General features: G+C 34.0%; 1 protein-coding gene and 1 non-coding gene across 2 annotated transcripts in view; one reads left to right on the forward strand and one right to left on the reverse strand.

Annotated features, from left to right (window-relative positions):
* Window positions 1-16,568, forward strand: part of AFG1L (AFG1 like ATPase) — a 226,300-nt gene that overhangs the window by 113,615 nt on the left and 96,117 nt on the right. The window contains exon 8 of the mRNA XM_034991745.1: window positions 8,494-8,552. Coding sequence (XP_034847636.1) covers window positions 8,494-8,552 — 59 coding nt within the window. The remainder of the gene's footprint in view (window positions 1-8,493; window positions 8,553-16,568) is intronic.
* LOC118001756 lies at window positions 7,818-7,951 on the reverse strand. Its single transcript, XR_004676833.1, has one exon. It is a non-coding gene; the product is annotated as a U4 spliceosomal RNA (small nuclear RNA).

Genomic DNA, 16,568 nt, shown 5'->3' on the forward strand with positions numbered 1-16,568 from the left:
ACCATCCACCAAAACCAGTGAGCGTATTTAATGGTGAAATATTGGACATTCTCCCTCTCACACTGGGAACAAGACAAGGATGCTTACTCTTCCCACTTCTAGTCAACATAATATCAGAGGCCCTAGTAACTGAAGTAAGGCAAGAAAAAGAAAACATGGAATGAAAAAGAAGAGCTAAAATGATCTATTTTTACAGAAGGCACTGTTTACATAGAGGTATCTTTAAAATCTTCAAATAAGCTCATAGAGCTACTGTGTGAATTTAGCACAGTCACAGGTTACATGGTTAGTGTGCAAAAATCAATGATATTTTTATATACTTGCAGCAAGGAATTGGAAAATGAAATAAAACCCCCAATTTTAATAATATCATCAAAAGCATAAAGTAATTAGAAATAGGTTTAACAGAAAACCTGCAATACCTCTCCACACTGAAAACTAGAAAACATTGCTGGGAGAAATTAAAGACCTAAATAAATGGAATGATATACTATTTTCTTGGATTGGAGCATTCAATATTAGAAAAAATGTCATTTCTTAAATTGATATGTAGATTCAGTACAATGATAATCATAACCCCAGCATGCTTTTTTTGGGGGGGGGGGTAGAAATTGACAAGTTTTATATGGCAATAAAAAAAAAATACCTTGAGTAAGCAAAACAGTCTAAAAAGCATAAAGTTGGGGCACCTGGCTGGCTCAGTTTGTAGAACACATGACTCTTAATCTCAGGGCTGTGAGTTCAAGCCCCATGTTGAGTATGGAGTCTACTTAAAAAATATATTTTTTTAAGATTTTATTTATTTGTCAGAGAGAGAAAGGGTAGAAGCAGGGGGAGCAGCAGGCAGAAGGAGAAACAGGCTCCCCGCTGAGCAAGGAGCCTGATGGGGGGCTCGATCCCAGGACCCCGGGATCGTGACCTGAGCCGAAGGCAGACGCTTAACGACTGAGCCACCCAGGCGCCCCTTAAGGGTCTGTTTCTTGATTTGTCTCTTTTCCCTTTGCTTGTTTGTTTTGTTTCTTAAATTCTACATATATGTGAAATCATAGGGTATTTGTCTTTCTCTGACTTATTTCGTTTAGCATTATACTCACTGGCTCCATCCATGCTGTTGCAAATGGCACAATTTTGTTATTTTTTTTATGGCTGAATAATATTCCATTGTGTATATATGCCACATCTTCTTTATCCATTTATCAATCGATAGACACTTGGGCTGCTTCCAAATGTTGGCTATTATAAATAATGCTGCTATAAACATAGGGGTGCATGTATCCCTTTGAATTAGTGTTTTTATATTCCTTGGGTAAATACCCAGTAGTGTGATTGCTGGATTGTAGGGTAGTTCTATTTTTAATTTTTTGCAGAACCTCCATACTCTTTTCCACAGTGGTTGCACCAGTTTGCATTCCCACCAACAGTGCATGCGGGTTCCTTTTTCTCCACATTCTTACCAACACCTGTTGTTTCTTGTGTTGTTGATTTTAGCCATTCTGACAGATGTGAGGTGATATCCCATTGTAGTTTTGATTTGTACATCCCTTATGATGGGTGATGTTGAACATTTTTTCATGTGTGTTGGCCATCGGATATTTTTTTGGAGAAATGTCTGTTCATGTCTTCTGCCCATTTATTGGATTATTTGTTTTTGGGGTGTTGAGTTGTATCAGTTCTTTATATATTTTGGGTATTAACTCTTTATCAGATATGTCATTTGCAAATATCTTCTCCTATTCCATAGGTTGTCTTTTAGTTTTGTTGGTTGTTTCCTTTGCTGTGCAGAAGCTTTTTATTTTGATGTAGTACCAACAGTTTATTTTTGTTTTTGTTTCCCTTGCCTCAGGAGACTATGTAGAAAAAAGTTGCTAAGGCGGGTGTCAAAGAAGTCACTGTCTGTGTTCTTTGCTAGGATTTTTATGGTTTCAGGTCTCACATTTAGGTCTTTAATCCATTTTGAAATTATTTTTGTGAATGGTATAAGAAAGTGGTCAGTTTCCTTCTTTTGCATGTTGCTACCCAGTTTTCCCAACACCATTTGTTGAAGAGACTGTCTTTTTCCCGCTGAATATTCTTTCCTGCTTTGTCAAAGAATATTTGACAATATAGTTGTGGGTTCCTTTCTGGGTTTTCTATTCTCTTCTATTGATCTGTATGTCTGTTTTTGTGCCAGTACCATACTGTTTTGACTACTACAGCTTTGTACTATAACTTGAAGTCTGAAATTGTGATGCCGCTAGCTTTTCTTTTCTTTTTCAAGATTGCTTTGGCTATTTGGGGTCTTTTGTGGTTCCATACAAATTTTAGAATTCTTTGTTCTAGTTCTATGAAAAATGCTGTTGGTATTTTGATAGGGATTGCATTAAATATCTAGATTGTTTTGGGTAGTATAGACATTTTAACAATACTTTTTCTTCCAATCCATGAGCATGGAATGTCTTTCCATTTCTTTGTGTCATCTTCAATTTATTTCAACAGGTCTTTTAGCTTTTTGGTTAGGTTTATTCCTAGGTATTTTATTTTTGGTGCAACTGTAAATGGGATTGTTTTCTTAATTTCTCCTTCTGCTGCTTCATTATTGGTGTATAGAAATGCAACAGATTTCTGTAGATCCTGCAACCTTACTGAATTTATTTATCGGTTTTAGCAGGTTTTGGGTGGAGTCTTTTGGGGTTTCTATATAGAGTATCATGTCATCTGCAAATAATGAATGTTTTACTTCTTCCTTACCAATCTGGATGCCTTTTATTTCTTTTTGTTTTATTATTGCTAGGACTTCCAGTACTCTGTTGAATAAAAGTGGTAAGAGTGGACATCCTTGTCTTGTTCTTGACCTTAGGGGGAGAGATCTCAGATTTTCCTGATTGAGGATGATGTTTGCTGTGGGGTTTTTCATATAAGGGCTTTATTATGTTGAGGTATGTTCCTCTAAACCTATTTTGTTGAGAGTTTTTATCATGAATGGATGTTCTACTTTGTCAAACACTTTTTCTACATCTACTGAAATGATCATATAGTTCTTATCCTTTCTCTTATTGATGTGATGTATCACATTGATTGATTTGTGAATATTGAACCATCCTTACAACCTAGCAATAAATCCCACTTGATCATTGTGAATGATTTTTTTAATGTGTTGTTGAATTCAGTTTGCTAGTATTTTATTGAGGATTTTTGCACCTGTGTTCATCAAATATATTGGCTTATAGTTCTCTTTTTTTGTGATGTTTTTATTTGGTTTTGTTATCAGGGTAATGCTGGTCTCATAGAATGAATTTGGAAGTTTTCCTTCCTTTTATATTTTTTGGAATAGTTTGAGAATTATAGGTATTAACTCATTTTTACATGTTTGGTAGAATTTGCCTGTGAAGCCATCTGGTCCTGGACTTTTGTTTTTTGGGAATTTTTTGATTACTGATTCAATTTCTTTGCTGGTTATCAGTCTATTCAAATTGTCTATTTCTTCCTGTTTCAGTTTTGGTAGTTTATATGTTTCTAGGAATTTATCCATTTCTTCTAGGATGGCTAATTTGTCGGCATGTAGTTTTTCATAATATTCTCTTATAATTGTTTGTGTTTCTGTGGCATTGGTTGTTATTTTTCCTTTGTCATTTGTGATTTTATTTGAGTCCTTTCTCTTTTTTTTCTTGGTAGGTCTGGTAGAGGTTTCTCAATTTCATTGATTTTTTTTACAAAGAACCAACTTCTGGTTTCGTTGATCTATTGTTTTGTTTTTTAGTTTTTCTATCATTTATTTCTGCTTTAATCTTTATTATTTCCTTCCTTCTGCTGGTTTTAGATTTTGTTTGTTTTCCTTTTATAGCTCCTTTGGATATAAAGTTAGGTTGTTTATTTGAGAATTTTCTTCTTGAGGTAGGCCTGTGTTGCTATAAATATCCCTCTTATGACCACTTTTGCTGTATCCTAAAGGTTTTGGGCCATTGTATTTTCATTTTCTTTTGCTTCCAAGTACTTTTTATTTCTTCTTTTATTTCCTGGTTTACCCCTTCATTGTTTAGTAGCAGATTATCTAACCTCCATGTATTTGTGGTCTTTCCAGATTTTTCCTGGTTGTTGACTTCTAGTTTTATAGCCTTGTGGTCCAAAAAGATTCATGGTATGAGTTCAGTCTTCTTGAATTTTTTGAGGCTTGTTTTGTGGGCTAAAATGTGATCTGTTTTGGAGAATGTTCCATGTGCGCTTGAGAAGAATGTATATTCTGTTGTTTTAGAATGGAATCTTCTGAATATATCTGGTAAATCCATCTGGTCCAGTGTGTCATTCAAAGCCATTGTTTCCTTGTTGATTTTTTGTTTAGAAGATCTGTCCATTGGTATAAGTGGGGTGTTAATGTTCTCTACTGTTACTGTATTATCAATTAGTTCCTTTATTTTTGTTATTTTTTTTCTAAGATTTTATTTATTTATTTGACAGAGAGAGACATAGCGAGAGAGGGAACACAAGCAGGGGGAGTGGGAGAGGGAGAAGCAGGCTTCCCGCTGAGCAGGGAGCCCGATGTGGGGCTCGATCCCAGGACCCTGGGATCATGACCTGAGCTGAAGGCAGATGCTTAATGACTGAGCCACCCAGGTGCCCCCCTTTATTTTTGTTATTATTATTATATTTATTATTAACTGTTTTATGTATTTGGGTGCTCCTATGTTGGGTGCATAAATATTTACAATTGTTATACTTGTTTGATTGTCCCCTTTATTAGTATATAGTGTCCTTCTTTGTCTTTGTTACAGTCTTTGTTTTAAAGCCTATTTTTTTTTTTAAGAAGGTCTTTTTTTTTTTTTTTTAAGATTTTATTTATTTATTTGACAGAGAGAGACACAGCGAGAGAGGGAACACAAGCAGGGGGAGGGGGAGAGGGAGAAGCAGGCTCCCCACCGAGCAGGGAGCCCGATGCGGGGCTCGATCCCAGGACCCTGAGATCATGACCTGAGCCGAAGGCAGACGCTTAACGACTGAGCCACCCAGGCGCCCCTTTAAAGCCTATTTTGTGCAGTATAAGTATTTTTACTCTGGCTTTCTTTTGCCAACCATTTGCATGATAGATGTTTCTCCATCCCCTCACTTCCAATCTGCAAGTGTCTTTTGGTCTGAAATGAGTCTCTTGTAGGCAGCGTATAGATGGGTCTTATTTTTTTATCCACTCTGTCACCCTATGTCTTTTGATTGGAGCATTTAGTCCATTTACATTCAAAGTAATTATTGATAGATATGTATTTATTGTCAATTTATTATTTTTTTTGTGGTTGTTTCTAAAGATGTTCGTTCTCTGATCCTTACTTGTCTTTCTTTCATGTTTTGCTGAATTGTTTAGTGATATGTTTGGATTTCTTTCTCTTTATTCTTTGCATATTTATTAGTGGTTTTTGATATATGGTTACCATTAGGTTTGTATATAACCTCTTCCATGATGCTTGGATTTTTAAGGAAAAAATCTGTATATCCATGTACATCTCCAAAGTATTTAGATCCTTGTAATTGCTTTAAAAATCCTCTTTGCATGTATTTTGTCTGTATTATTATAGTTATTCACTGTGGAGAATGTAGAGGTCCTTATTACCAATCTTGAAAAATGAATGTGCCATAATTTCAGTACTCTCTCTTATATGACCAAGTCTCATTTAACTCTGTTTAGAGATCATTAAAAAATTGTAAGCAAGAACTTCTGCTGAATTTTTAAATAGTATTTAGTAAACAGTGACAAATGTTGATACAAATGTATTATAAAACCTTTATGTCTGAGAGAAATAATATTAAACAACTAGTATGAAAAAAATGGTAGCTAAGTAACATTTCAGGAGATAGATCTATTGCATTGATAATTAGCGTAATATTTGAATTGCAAAAAACTCTTCAATTTAATGAGTACAGTTCTTTTTCACTTAAGTGTCCTATAAAAACCTAAAGGTTTACAAGCCAAATGAATTTTGTTTGGAATTTTATTTAGAAAATACTTTTCAGAGCATAAAGTTTGGATTATATATCCTTATAAAGGCAGAGTGTTTTTAAAGTTAACCCTTTAAAAATTTAACTCTTGAAGACTGAAAGGTATTATTTGATTTTACCTTTGCTGACGAGTGGAAACTTTCAATCAAGAATATTACAAGTGGGCGTTTTTATACCTTTCATTGTCATGAACCTACTGAAAGGTACACACTTGTTAAGTTACGTCTCAGAGCCTTTTGTGTTCATAACAAAGATACTATTCTGTAAGTGAGACCAAAAAGTTACCTTAACATAGATAAACTTTCATTTGTGTAATATCTCAGTGTTAGTTCTATAACATTGTGTTCTTCAATATTCACTTTGGTATTTTTCCCAATAAATTTTAAAAGAACTTATTGAGTTATAATTGATATACAGTAAATGACACATATTTAAAGGGTACAATCTATAAAATATTGGCATGTGCGTACATCTGTGAAATTACCACTGCAATCAATATAATGAATATTTCTGTCACACTCAAAACTCCTCTTTCCCTGTTTTCATCTCTCCCGGTCATTGTTGTCCTGCTGGCCCCTTCTCTAGGCAACCACTGATTAGCTTTATATTACTGTAGCTTTAATTTGCTTTTTTTAGAGTTTTATATAAATGGAATCACACAGTATATACCTTTTCTGGCCTCTTACTCTGCGTAATTATTTTGAGATTCATCTATTTTGTTGTGTGTATGGTTTCTACTTTTTATTGCTAAGTAGTATTTCATTATACAGAAATATCACAGTTTGCTTATCCACTCACCTAATGATGGACATTTGGATTGCTTCCAGTTTTTGGCTATTCCAGATAAAGCTGCTGTAAACATTGAGTGTATTTAAATTATCTTATTTTTTGGGACACCTGGCTCAGTCACTGGAGCTCAGTCAGTGAAGCATGTGACTGTTGATCTTGGGGTCATGAGTTCAAGCCCCATGTTGGGCATGGAGCCTACTTAAAAAATAAATAAATAAAATAAGATTATTTTATTTTCAAATTTTACCACTTATTGGTAATCATGGCTGTCAACTCTTATCACACAGCAGTGTTTTTATGCACCTTCCCCAACAACTTGATAATTAGGGAAGATTCTGAAAATACCTAACTTAATAACCCATTTCCTGCATTTTACCTATTTTACTCATTTAAGGTATTGATTATAGGAAAGGAAGGATCTCACTTTGAATTTGAAGATTCCAACAGCCTGGCCAGTATTATCTTACCTATAATATCCTTAAATAAGAATATTAAATGTAACTGAATTAAAGCCTCTTATCCTTAATTAACCAAAGAGCTTTGCAAATACTTTCTACACTATAATGACGTTATGATGAATATTTTTCTAAAGAGAATAAATGTTTCCTAATGACCATATTTTATTTCCGTAAGTAAAAGTGACAGTTGAAGTCTATCTCAGTTACCAAATTTTCTCTAAACAAGGAAGTATAGAAAGGACCCTATAAAGCATATGTAGAGGAAAATTAAGACACATAACCTAATTCATGGGTTTTATTATTGAAAAAACTTTTTACTGTTCCCATTTTTATACTTAAAAAAAAATCTCATTACTTTAGATTTTACTTTTAAAAGGAATGCTTTATATGCAATAACATTTCATTCTCTTTAATAAAGTTCCAAGTCTTCTTTTTTTAGAAAGAAAGAAAAAAGGAAGAATAAAGAAAAATATGCAAAGCTTAAAATTTGTTACCCCTTTCCACTTATTTGCCCTGGACAGTTTCATGTGTGTGGATATGTCTGAACATACATGCACTGTGACACATGCATATATAAAAACCACCATTCTAAGGCCAAAAATACTAGCTGTTTATTATTTTATAACTGCATTAAATTTATAGTCTTTTGAGAATGGAATTTTAATTTTGTGGTAATTTCTTTTAATTAGCAATAATCGCGCCTCGGATAAACCTCATTGGCTATGATACTGCCACTGTGCAAAGCTTAGGTAATTTCTTTTAAAGTAAAGTGGCCTTAGTGTCATTTACCTTAATGTTAAATATGTAGTCGATACAAATACATGCACAGTTCTGTCTTTCGATGTGTTTTCTTAAAAGGCTAATCTTGTTACACGCTTTTAATTCTGTACTGATAATTTTTACTATAGATTGAGATAAAGGGCAATATAATCCCTTTCCCAGTAAAATTCTATATGTTGAAATATTAAATACTTTAAAAAATATATATGTTGAGTTATTGACTTAGGATTATTTGTGATATCTTCCAAATTCTTTTATTGCTTTTTACTATAGTGTAAAACCAATTTGATTGGATGTCTTTTGATTTTCTTTCATAATTTTGTCAATTCTTCCTCTTATTTAGAATATAATGAATTTTGTGTAGTACCAGAATAGAAATCAATTTTGGTTATTTTTCTTTTGCGTGTTTATCTTTTTTATAAATAGAAAGCTTTATTTTCCAGACTGAGATATGAGCTAACATTAGATTTAGGCTAAGTAAAAAGCTAATAGCAATTTTTTCTTTCAGATCTCTATAAAAATGGACTCCAAAGAGCTAACTTCGTACCATTCATTGCTGTTCTAAAGGTAAAGAAAATCACTTACTTGTGTTTACTGATTAATATCATATTGATTGATAATTAAGGGCCTTTATAGCATTGCCATGGTCTTGCATTCAAGCAAAATTCATTTTGATATTAGATAGTTACAGTCAAAGACACTAAAGAAGAAAAGAATGTTTTTTATATAGTATTCAGCAATGTGTACACAGGAGAAATTATAAAATATAGTCTAAATTATTGTCTAGCTGAAACATTTGATAGTTTGCATTTATAAATTATAATTTGAGATTTGCTCATAAATACTATAGTGGAATGTTTAACCTTATACATTGATTTCTGAAAAAAATGTTTAATGTTCCTGTTTCTTTCAGGTTAATGGTCTTTAACATGTTTTCTCAGCTATTAAAGTTGTTATTCTAGAGTAGCATTATTACAAAAATATTCTAATATATTTAAATGTGATTGCCATCAAGTTATCATAAAATTATGTCAAGTTGAGGCACATAAATAGTTTAAATATTTGTGTGTATCATCACTGCATAGAGTTTGAAATAGTCTTCATTACAGTCTGAGAATAAAGTAACCTTTTTCACTGTTAATTTAAATAATTTTTTACACAATTATTCAATAATTCTATATTCTACCAATATTTGAGACCTACTATGTGCAAAGTGCTACATTAGGCATGATGGGTAATGCACTCATGAAATAGGCTATGTTTCTTGCTTATAAGTCATTTATCATCTAGTTGGGCATATAGTACATACACAAATACCTATAACACAAAGGAAAATGAAGTACCAAAAAGAAGCTTATGTGCCAAAATATAATTCTCGTAATTCTTAGTTACATAATTTTTCCCAGTCAATAACAATATAGCTGAAGAAGGGATAAAGTTGTATTATTTTTTAATACCTAAAAACCTCAAAAATTCTTATGAAGAAGTAGTAATGGGATGCCCTGGGTGGCCTCGTCGGTTGAGCGTGGACTCAGCTCAGGTCATGATCTCAGGGTCCTGGGATTGAGCCCCCGCCAGCACTGCACTCAGTGGAAAGTTGCTGGAAATTCTCTCCCTCTCCCTTTGCAACTCCTCCCAGCTCACACTTGTGTGTTCTCTCTCTCTCTCAAATAAATAAATATTTAAAAGAGAAGAATATTTTTTCTTCAAATATTCTAACGATATAGTCAGATAATCTTTTTGAAGTTGTTGTTGGTACCAAACATTATTCTCTGTGCTATACTTAGGAGAATTAAAACATCTATTTCCTTGACCAATTTTAAGTTCCCAGAAGTTTTTAATTTCTGTGAGATATTTATAGATGTAAGGAAAAGTACTCTTTGAGGATTTATGCTGTTGGTATTTTTTCCCTTTTATATTCATGTTTTACATTTGAGGAGAAGGTAAATCTGCAGTGTTTTCTCCATGCTGGGAATCCAAAGTGATTTGGTATATGTAGATACCAAAATATAAATAGGGAAGCTGAGAAAAATGGGTGCTAAAAGTAGTATCTTCATGTAGCAGAAAATATACAAAATACAAAGAATGAAGGCTCACATAATGAAACAAGTTAAAGGTTCTCAGGGAACTTTGTAGGTACACTTTTTTTTAACCACAAACCTTATTTTTTGGCCAGTAATTTATCATACTTTAATATGTAATAGCATTATTAATAAGCAACTAAATTGGCCAGATTTAATTTAATTTTTTTCCCTTTCTCACCCTTAATTTTATTTTTCTTGGAGAGGAAGGAACACCAAAGAGATAAATAATCCAAATTTGAAATTGAACAAGAACAGATAAATTTGAAATTGAACATAAACTAAAATTCATAGGAAACTAAATACCAGATTGGATGAGAAAATATTTAAAATGTCTCATTTATTCAAAAGACTTTTCACATGTAACAAAACATCAGCCCAATAAATATATGCTGTGGCTGGTTTCCCTGGAACTTTTTTGGTGGGCATATGAAGTTTTCCTTGTAAGGAAAGGTTGTTTCATATTTATTTAAATGATATTTTGCCTATTCACATATGCTCGCATTACTCTTCCATATTGGCCTAGCTGAGAGAAATATATAGTAGAAGTCAATCTTAAAACAAATAGAGAATCTTGGTTTAATGAAAAGAGATTATAGGGATCCCTGGGTGGCTCAGTAGGTTAAGTGGCTGCCTTCAGCTCAGGTCACGATCCCAAGGTCCTGGGATCGAGTCCTGCATCCGGCTCCTTGCTCAGCATATCTCTCCCTGCCAATCCTCCTGCTTGTGCTCTCTCTGACAATAAATAAATAAAATCGCTAAAAAAAAAAGAGAGAGAATATAAACCGGATAGAAATTTATTTGGGGAAAAACTACAGTGTAAAATCCATTTTTTCCTTTATGTTCTCTATAAACCAAGTGATAACAGGTCTAATTCACTACAAGAACTTGTGATTTATTGCTTGGAGTATTGCAAAAAAAAAAAACCCACAAAAAAACAAAAAACACCCAAGAGCTTATATAAGCTCTTAGTAAACAATAATATTGTTATAAGATAGTAGAAATGATGAGGAGGACTAATATGCTACTAAAAAACAAAATGTGGTATGTTCATACAATGAATTATTGTTCTGCCATAAAAAAGGAATGAAATTCTGACATACGCTACATTATGGACAAACCTTGAAAACATACTGAGAGAAGCCAGAAACAAAAGGACAAATATTATATGATTCCACTTATATGAGGTACCTGGAAAAAGCATATTCAGAGAAACAGAAAGTAAAAGAGAGGTTACCAGGGGCTGAGAGGAGAGGGGATTGAGTGGTTATTGTTTCATGGGTAGAGTCTCTTTGAGATGATAAAAAAGTTCTAGAAATAGACAGTGGTAATGATTGCATAACATTGTCAATGTACTTAATGGCATTGAATTGCACACTTAAAAGGATTAAAATAATAAATTTTATGTTGTGTATGTTTTACACCACAATTTATTACAAAAAGAAAAAAGTCATTGTGCTGGCAAGGATTTATAAAATGTTCAGGTACATTTCCTTAGGAAGTCCTCCTAGAATAACCCCTTCAAACAAAGCAAGGCAAAACAAAACAAAAAAAAGCAGAACCTTGCATATTATTTCCACTGCCTTTTAAGTACGGAGGCTCCTGTTTCGCTCTTACTTGCACTTTCTTTGAGTTTATTTTGCTGTTCTTTTTCTAATTTCCTGAGATTAATTTTTAAAAAATCTCATTTCAACCTTCATTCCTAAATGCATTTAAGGCTATTTATTTTCCTTTAAATAGCTACATTCATTAAGTTTTGATATTTAGTATTTTCACTGTTAAGTTCAAAGTATTTTCTAATTTCTATTGTGATTTCTTCTTTAACCCATGAATCACCCGGAAGTATGTTTCTTAATTTCCAAACAAACATAAGAAATTTTCTAGTTATACCTTTGTTATTATTTTCTTAAGTGCTTGATTGCATTGTGGTTAGACGATATGCTCTTGCAACTTAAATCCTTTGAAATTTGTTGAAACTTGCTTTATGGCCTAATATGTGGGCAATTTTTGTAAAAATATTCTCTGTATTCTTCCTTTTTAAAATATTTTTTTAAGTTTTTTAATTTATTTAAGCAATTTTTACACCCCATGTGGGGCTGGAACTCATGACCCCAAGATCAAGAGTCACATGCTCTTCTGACTGAGCCAGCCAGGCATCCCATATATTCTCTGTATTCTTAAAAATAATGAGTATTCAACTGCAGTTGTTTGTGATAGTATATATAACATAGTACACCCATTAAATTAGAATTTTTAATTATGCTTTTCCAATTTTTATTATTTTTTCCCATCAATTACTATGAAGCTCATGGAAAACATCACTCATTATGATTGTGAATTTGTCTATTTCTCTGCTAGTTCTGTCATTGACCTTACCTATTTGGAGGCTATGTTGTAAGTTGCATGCAGACTTAAAATTATTAAATACTGCTTGTGAACAGAACTTCCTTAATGAAATTTTTTACTAAGTAGTAATATAAGCTCCTTTGTTTCAAGCATAGTCAAAATTGCCTGTTGAAGCATTTTTGTCATTTCTGCTTTAAATTGCACATGCATTGGGTATTTTTATTGGATAATTTTAACATCTCTGTCACCTTGATGTTGGCATCTATTGATTGTCTTTTTACATTCAGTGTGAGATCTTCCTGATTTTTGGTATGAATGAATTTCATTGGAATCTTGGACATTTTCATAATTTGTCATGAGACTTTGGATCTTATTTTTTTAAATCATTTTTTTTGTGGTAAAGTACATACAACATGAAATTTACCATTTTAACCATTTTTAAGTATACAGTTCAGTGGCATTAAGTACATTCACATTGTTGGGTAACCATCACCACCATCCATCTCTAGGACTTTTTCATCTTTCCAAACTGAAATTCTGTACTCATTAAATAATAACTCCCCATTCTCCTCTACTCCCAGCTCCTGGTCGTCACCATTCTACTTTCTATCTCTGTGAATTTGCCATTTTTAGATACCTTATATAAATGGAATCATAAAATATTTGTCCTTTTGTTTCTGGCTTTTTTTCACTTAGCATAATGTCTTCAAGGTTCATCCATGCTGTAGCATGTGTCGAATTCCATCCCTTTTTAGGAAATAAGATTCCATTTTATGTATATACCACAATTTGTCCATTCATCTGTTGATGGACATTGGGTTAATTCTACCTTTTGGCTCTTGTGAATAATGCTGCTCTGAACACTTGTGTGCAAATATTGGTTGAGTCTTTTTAATTCTTCTGTGTATATACCCAGGAGTGGAATTTCTAGGTCATATGTAAATCTATATTGAAGTTTTTGAGGAACTGCCATGCTGTTTTCCTTAGCAGCTGCACCATTTTATATTCCCACCAGCAATACGCAAGGTTTTCAGTTTCTTTACATCCTTGCCAACACTTGTCGTCGTCGTCGTTGTTGTTCTTCTTCTTATTTTTTGATAATAGCCACCCTAACAGGTATAAAGTGGTAGCTCACTGTAGTTTTGATTCATATTTCTCAAGTGATTAGTGATGTGTAGCATCTTCTCATGTGCTTATTGGCCATTTGTTTGTCATCTTTATTTCACTTTTATTTTTTTTTAAGATTTATTTATTTATTTTAGAGATAAATTTATTTGTTTTAGAGAGAGCACGAGTGGGAGGAGGAGAGAGAATCTCAAGCAGACTTCATGCTGAGTGCAGAGCCCTATGCACGGCTGGATCCCACGACCCTAAAATCATGATCCAAGCCAAAACCCAGAGTTGTTCACTCAGTCAAATGTGCCACCTAGGAACCCGTTTGTCATCTTTATTTTTCTAAGATTTTATTTATTTATTATTTATTTGACAGAGAGAGACAGCGAGAGAGGGAACACAAGCAGGGAGAGTGGAAGAGGGAGAATCAGGCCTCCTGCCGAGCAGGGAGCCCGATGTGTGGCTCCATCCCAGGACTCTGGGATCATGACCTGAGCCAAAGGCAAATGCTTAATGACTGAGCCACCCAGGTGCCCCTGTTTGTCATCTTTAAACTTTAGTTTTAGATGGCTTTTTTGGACACTATTCTGACAGAAGGTTAGGTCCTGTCTCATTATTGCCAGCTATAGGTAGAAGTCCAGGTTCTTTGTTCAGTATCTATTGAGCAGATGCTCCTTGTTTCTGCTGGTGGAGAGGTTCCATTGATGTCATCAGGGGAGGGAAGCGGTGCTCATTTTTGACTGGCAAGGATGAAAGTTTCAGTTCCCTACTTGCTCTTCTCTGACATTACTGGCAGGAGGGTTAGAGTGCCTCATAACAGCCTTCTGAGAATATACTTCTAGACTCCTCTCTTGAATGGAATGGGTGGAGGTGGTACCACAGTTTGTTTTCCCTGTGGTGTTTGCTGCAGTAAAAGTTATTTTTGGAAAGTTGTCTCTTTTGTTATGCTGCCATTTTCCCAGTCCTTTGGCTAAAGAGAGCAGACTTTTGTTGGATCCTCATTTGTCTATGTCCATTGACATTTCTGAGATGCTGGCTTCTTCAGCTCCAAGTCTGAAAAATCTGAATTGAGAAGAAAAGCGGAGAACTCACCATTCTTTTGTTTCTCAGGTCTTGAGATCCCTAGCTGTTCTTTCTTCTTTCCACTTTTTAGTATATTCTTATGTTTATTTTATATATAATCTCCAGGATTTTCAGTTGTACATAGCATGAGGCATAGGGAAGGGACATCTACTTCATCTTCCCAAAAGTAGAAGTCAGTTTATTAAATGTCCTTGTCTACTAATTCTATCATTTCTGGTCTGATTTTTTTCCCCCTGGTTCTGAGCCCTACTTTCCTGCTTCTTGGCAAATTTAATAATTTGTGATTGGATGCTGGACATTGTGATGATTATATTGAGTGTTACATCCTTCTTGGCAAGTTTAATAATTTGTGATTGGATGCTGGACATTGTGGTGATTCTATTGAGTGTTACTTCCTTTAAGGCTGTTGAATTTTATTTTGGCAAGTGGTTATGTTTCTTCCAGATCAGCTTTATCCTTTTGAGCCTTGTTTTTAAGCTTCGGTAGTGTGTCTCAAGTAGCCTTTACTCCAAGACTATTTTAGCCTTTCTTTTACATGTGACCCTTTTAGGCTCTCTACTGAATCCCCTTAGTGTCACTGAAATCTCTCTACTCTGGCTGTTCAGAATGCTCATATCTTCCAGCTTTGTGTGGATTATTCTTTTCCCAGTCTTGTGAGTTTCACCTTATGCATGTGCAATTTAATATTCAGCCAAAGATTATAGACATTCTTTATGCAGCTATCTAGAGCTTTTTCTCTGCGTACTTCCTTTTTTACTGAACTCTTTCATACAAATCCCAACTGCCTCAACTCTTCAACTCATTTAGACTGCTATGCTACAGTCTAGAAATTGCCTCTGACAGAAAGCCATGGGAAATCTAATGCTTGCTTGCCTGGCTTATTTCCCACATCTCAGGGATTGCTATCCTCTGCTACCCAATGTATTATGTCTGATGTTTTACATGTTTTGTCTAGTGTTTTAGTGTGTAATGGCAGGAAGGTAAAATTGAGTTCTAAGTACTCTGCCTTGGCCAAAAGTGTAAGTTGCTTAGTTGTTTTTTTTTTTTTTAAGTGTAATTAACATACATTCTTTTAATTGGAGTATAATTAACATGTATTAGCCTCAGGTGTACAACATATTGATTCAACAATTCTGTACATTACTCTGTGCTCACCACGATAAGTGTAGTCACCATCTGTAACCAAACAGTGTTATTACAGTATTATTGACTATGTTCCCTAAGCTATACTTCTCATCTTCATGACTTATTTATTTTATAACTGGAAATTTGTACCTCTTAATCCTCCTTATCTATTTCACCCATCCCCCCACCTGCCAGCAACCATCAGTTTGTTCTCTACTTTTAAGAGTCTGTTTTTTTCGTTTTTTTATTCATTTTTTAGATTCCACATATCAGTGAAATCATATGGTATTTGTCTTTCTCTGTCTGACTTATTTCACTTAGATAATACCCTTGAGGCCCATCCATATTGTTGTAAATGGAAGGATCTCATTCTTTTTTATGAATGAATAATATTCCATTGTGTCTATACTATACCACATCTTCTTTATCCATTCATCTATTGAGGGACACTTGGATTGTTTCCATTACCTTGGCTATTGTAAATAATGCTGCAGTGAACACTTGACTACATATATCTTTTTGAACGAGTGTTTTTGTTCTCTTTGGGTAAATACCCAGTAGTGGAATTACTGGATATGCTATTTCTATTTTTAATTTTTTGAGGAACCTCCATACTGTTTTCCACAGTGGCTGTGCCAATTTACATTTCCACAGCAGTGCACCAGGATTCCTTTCTCTGCATCCTTGTCAATACTTGTCCGTTTGTTCATTCACTCTTTCTTTCTTTCTCTCTCTCTCTTTCCTTCTCTCCTTCCCTCCCTCTCTTTCTCTCTTTGCTTTTGTAGACTCCATGCCCAGTGTGGGACTTGAATTCACAACACTGAGATTAAGAGTC

This window comes from Mirounga leonina, unplaced genomic scaffold (genome assembly GCF_011800145.1).
Source record: "Mirounga leonina isolate KUSES-001 unplaced genomic scaffold, KU_Mleo_1.0 Mir_53, whole genome shotgun sequence".
Lineage (NCBI taxonomy): Eukaryota > Metazoa > Chordata > Mammalia > Carnivora > Phocidae > Mirounga > Mirounga leonina.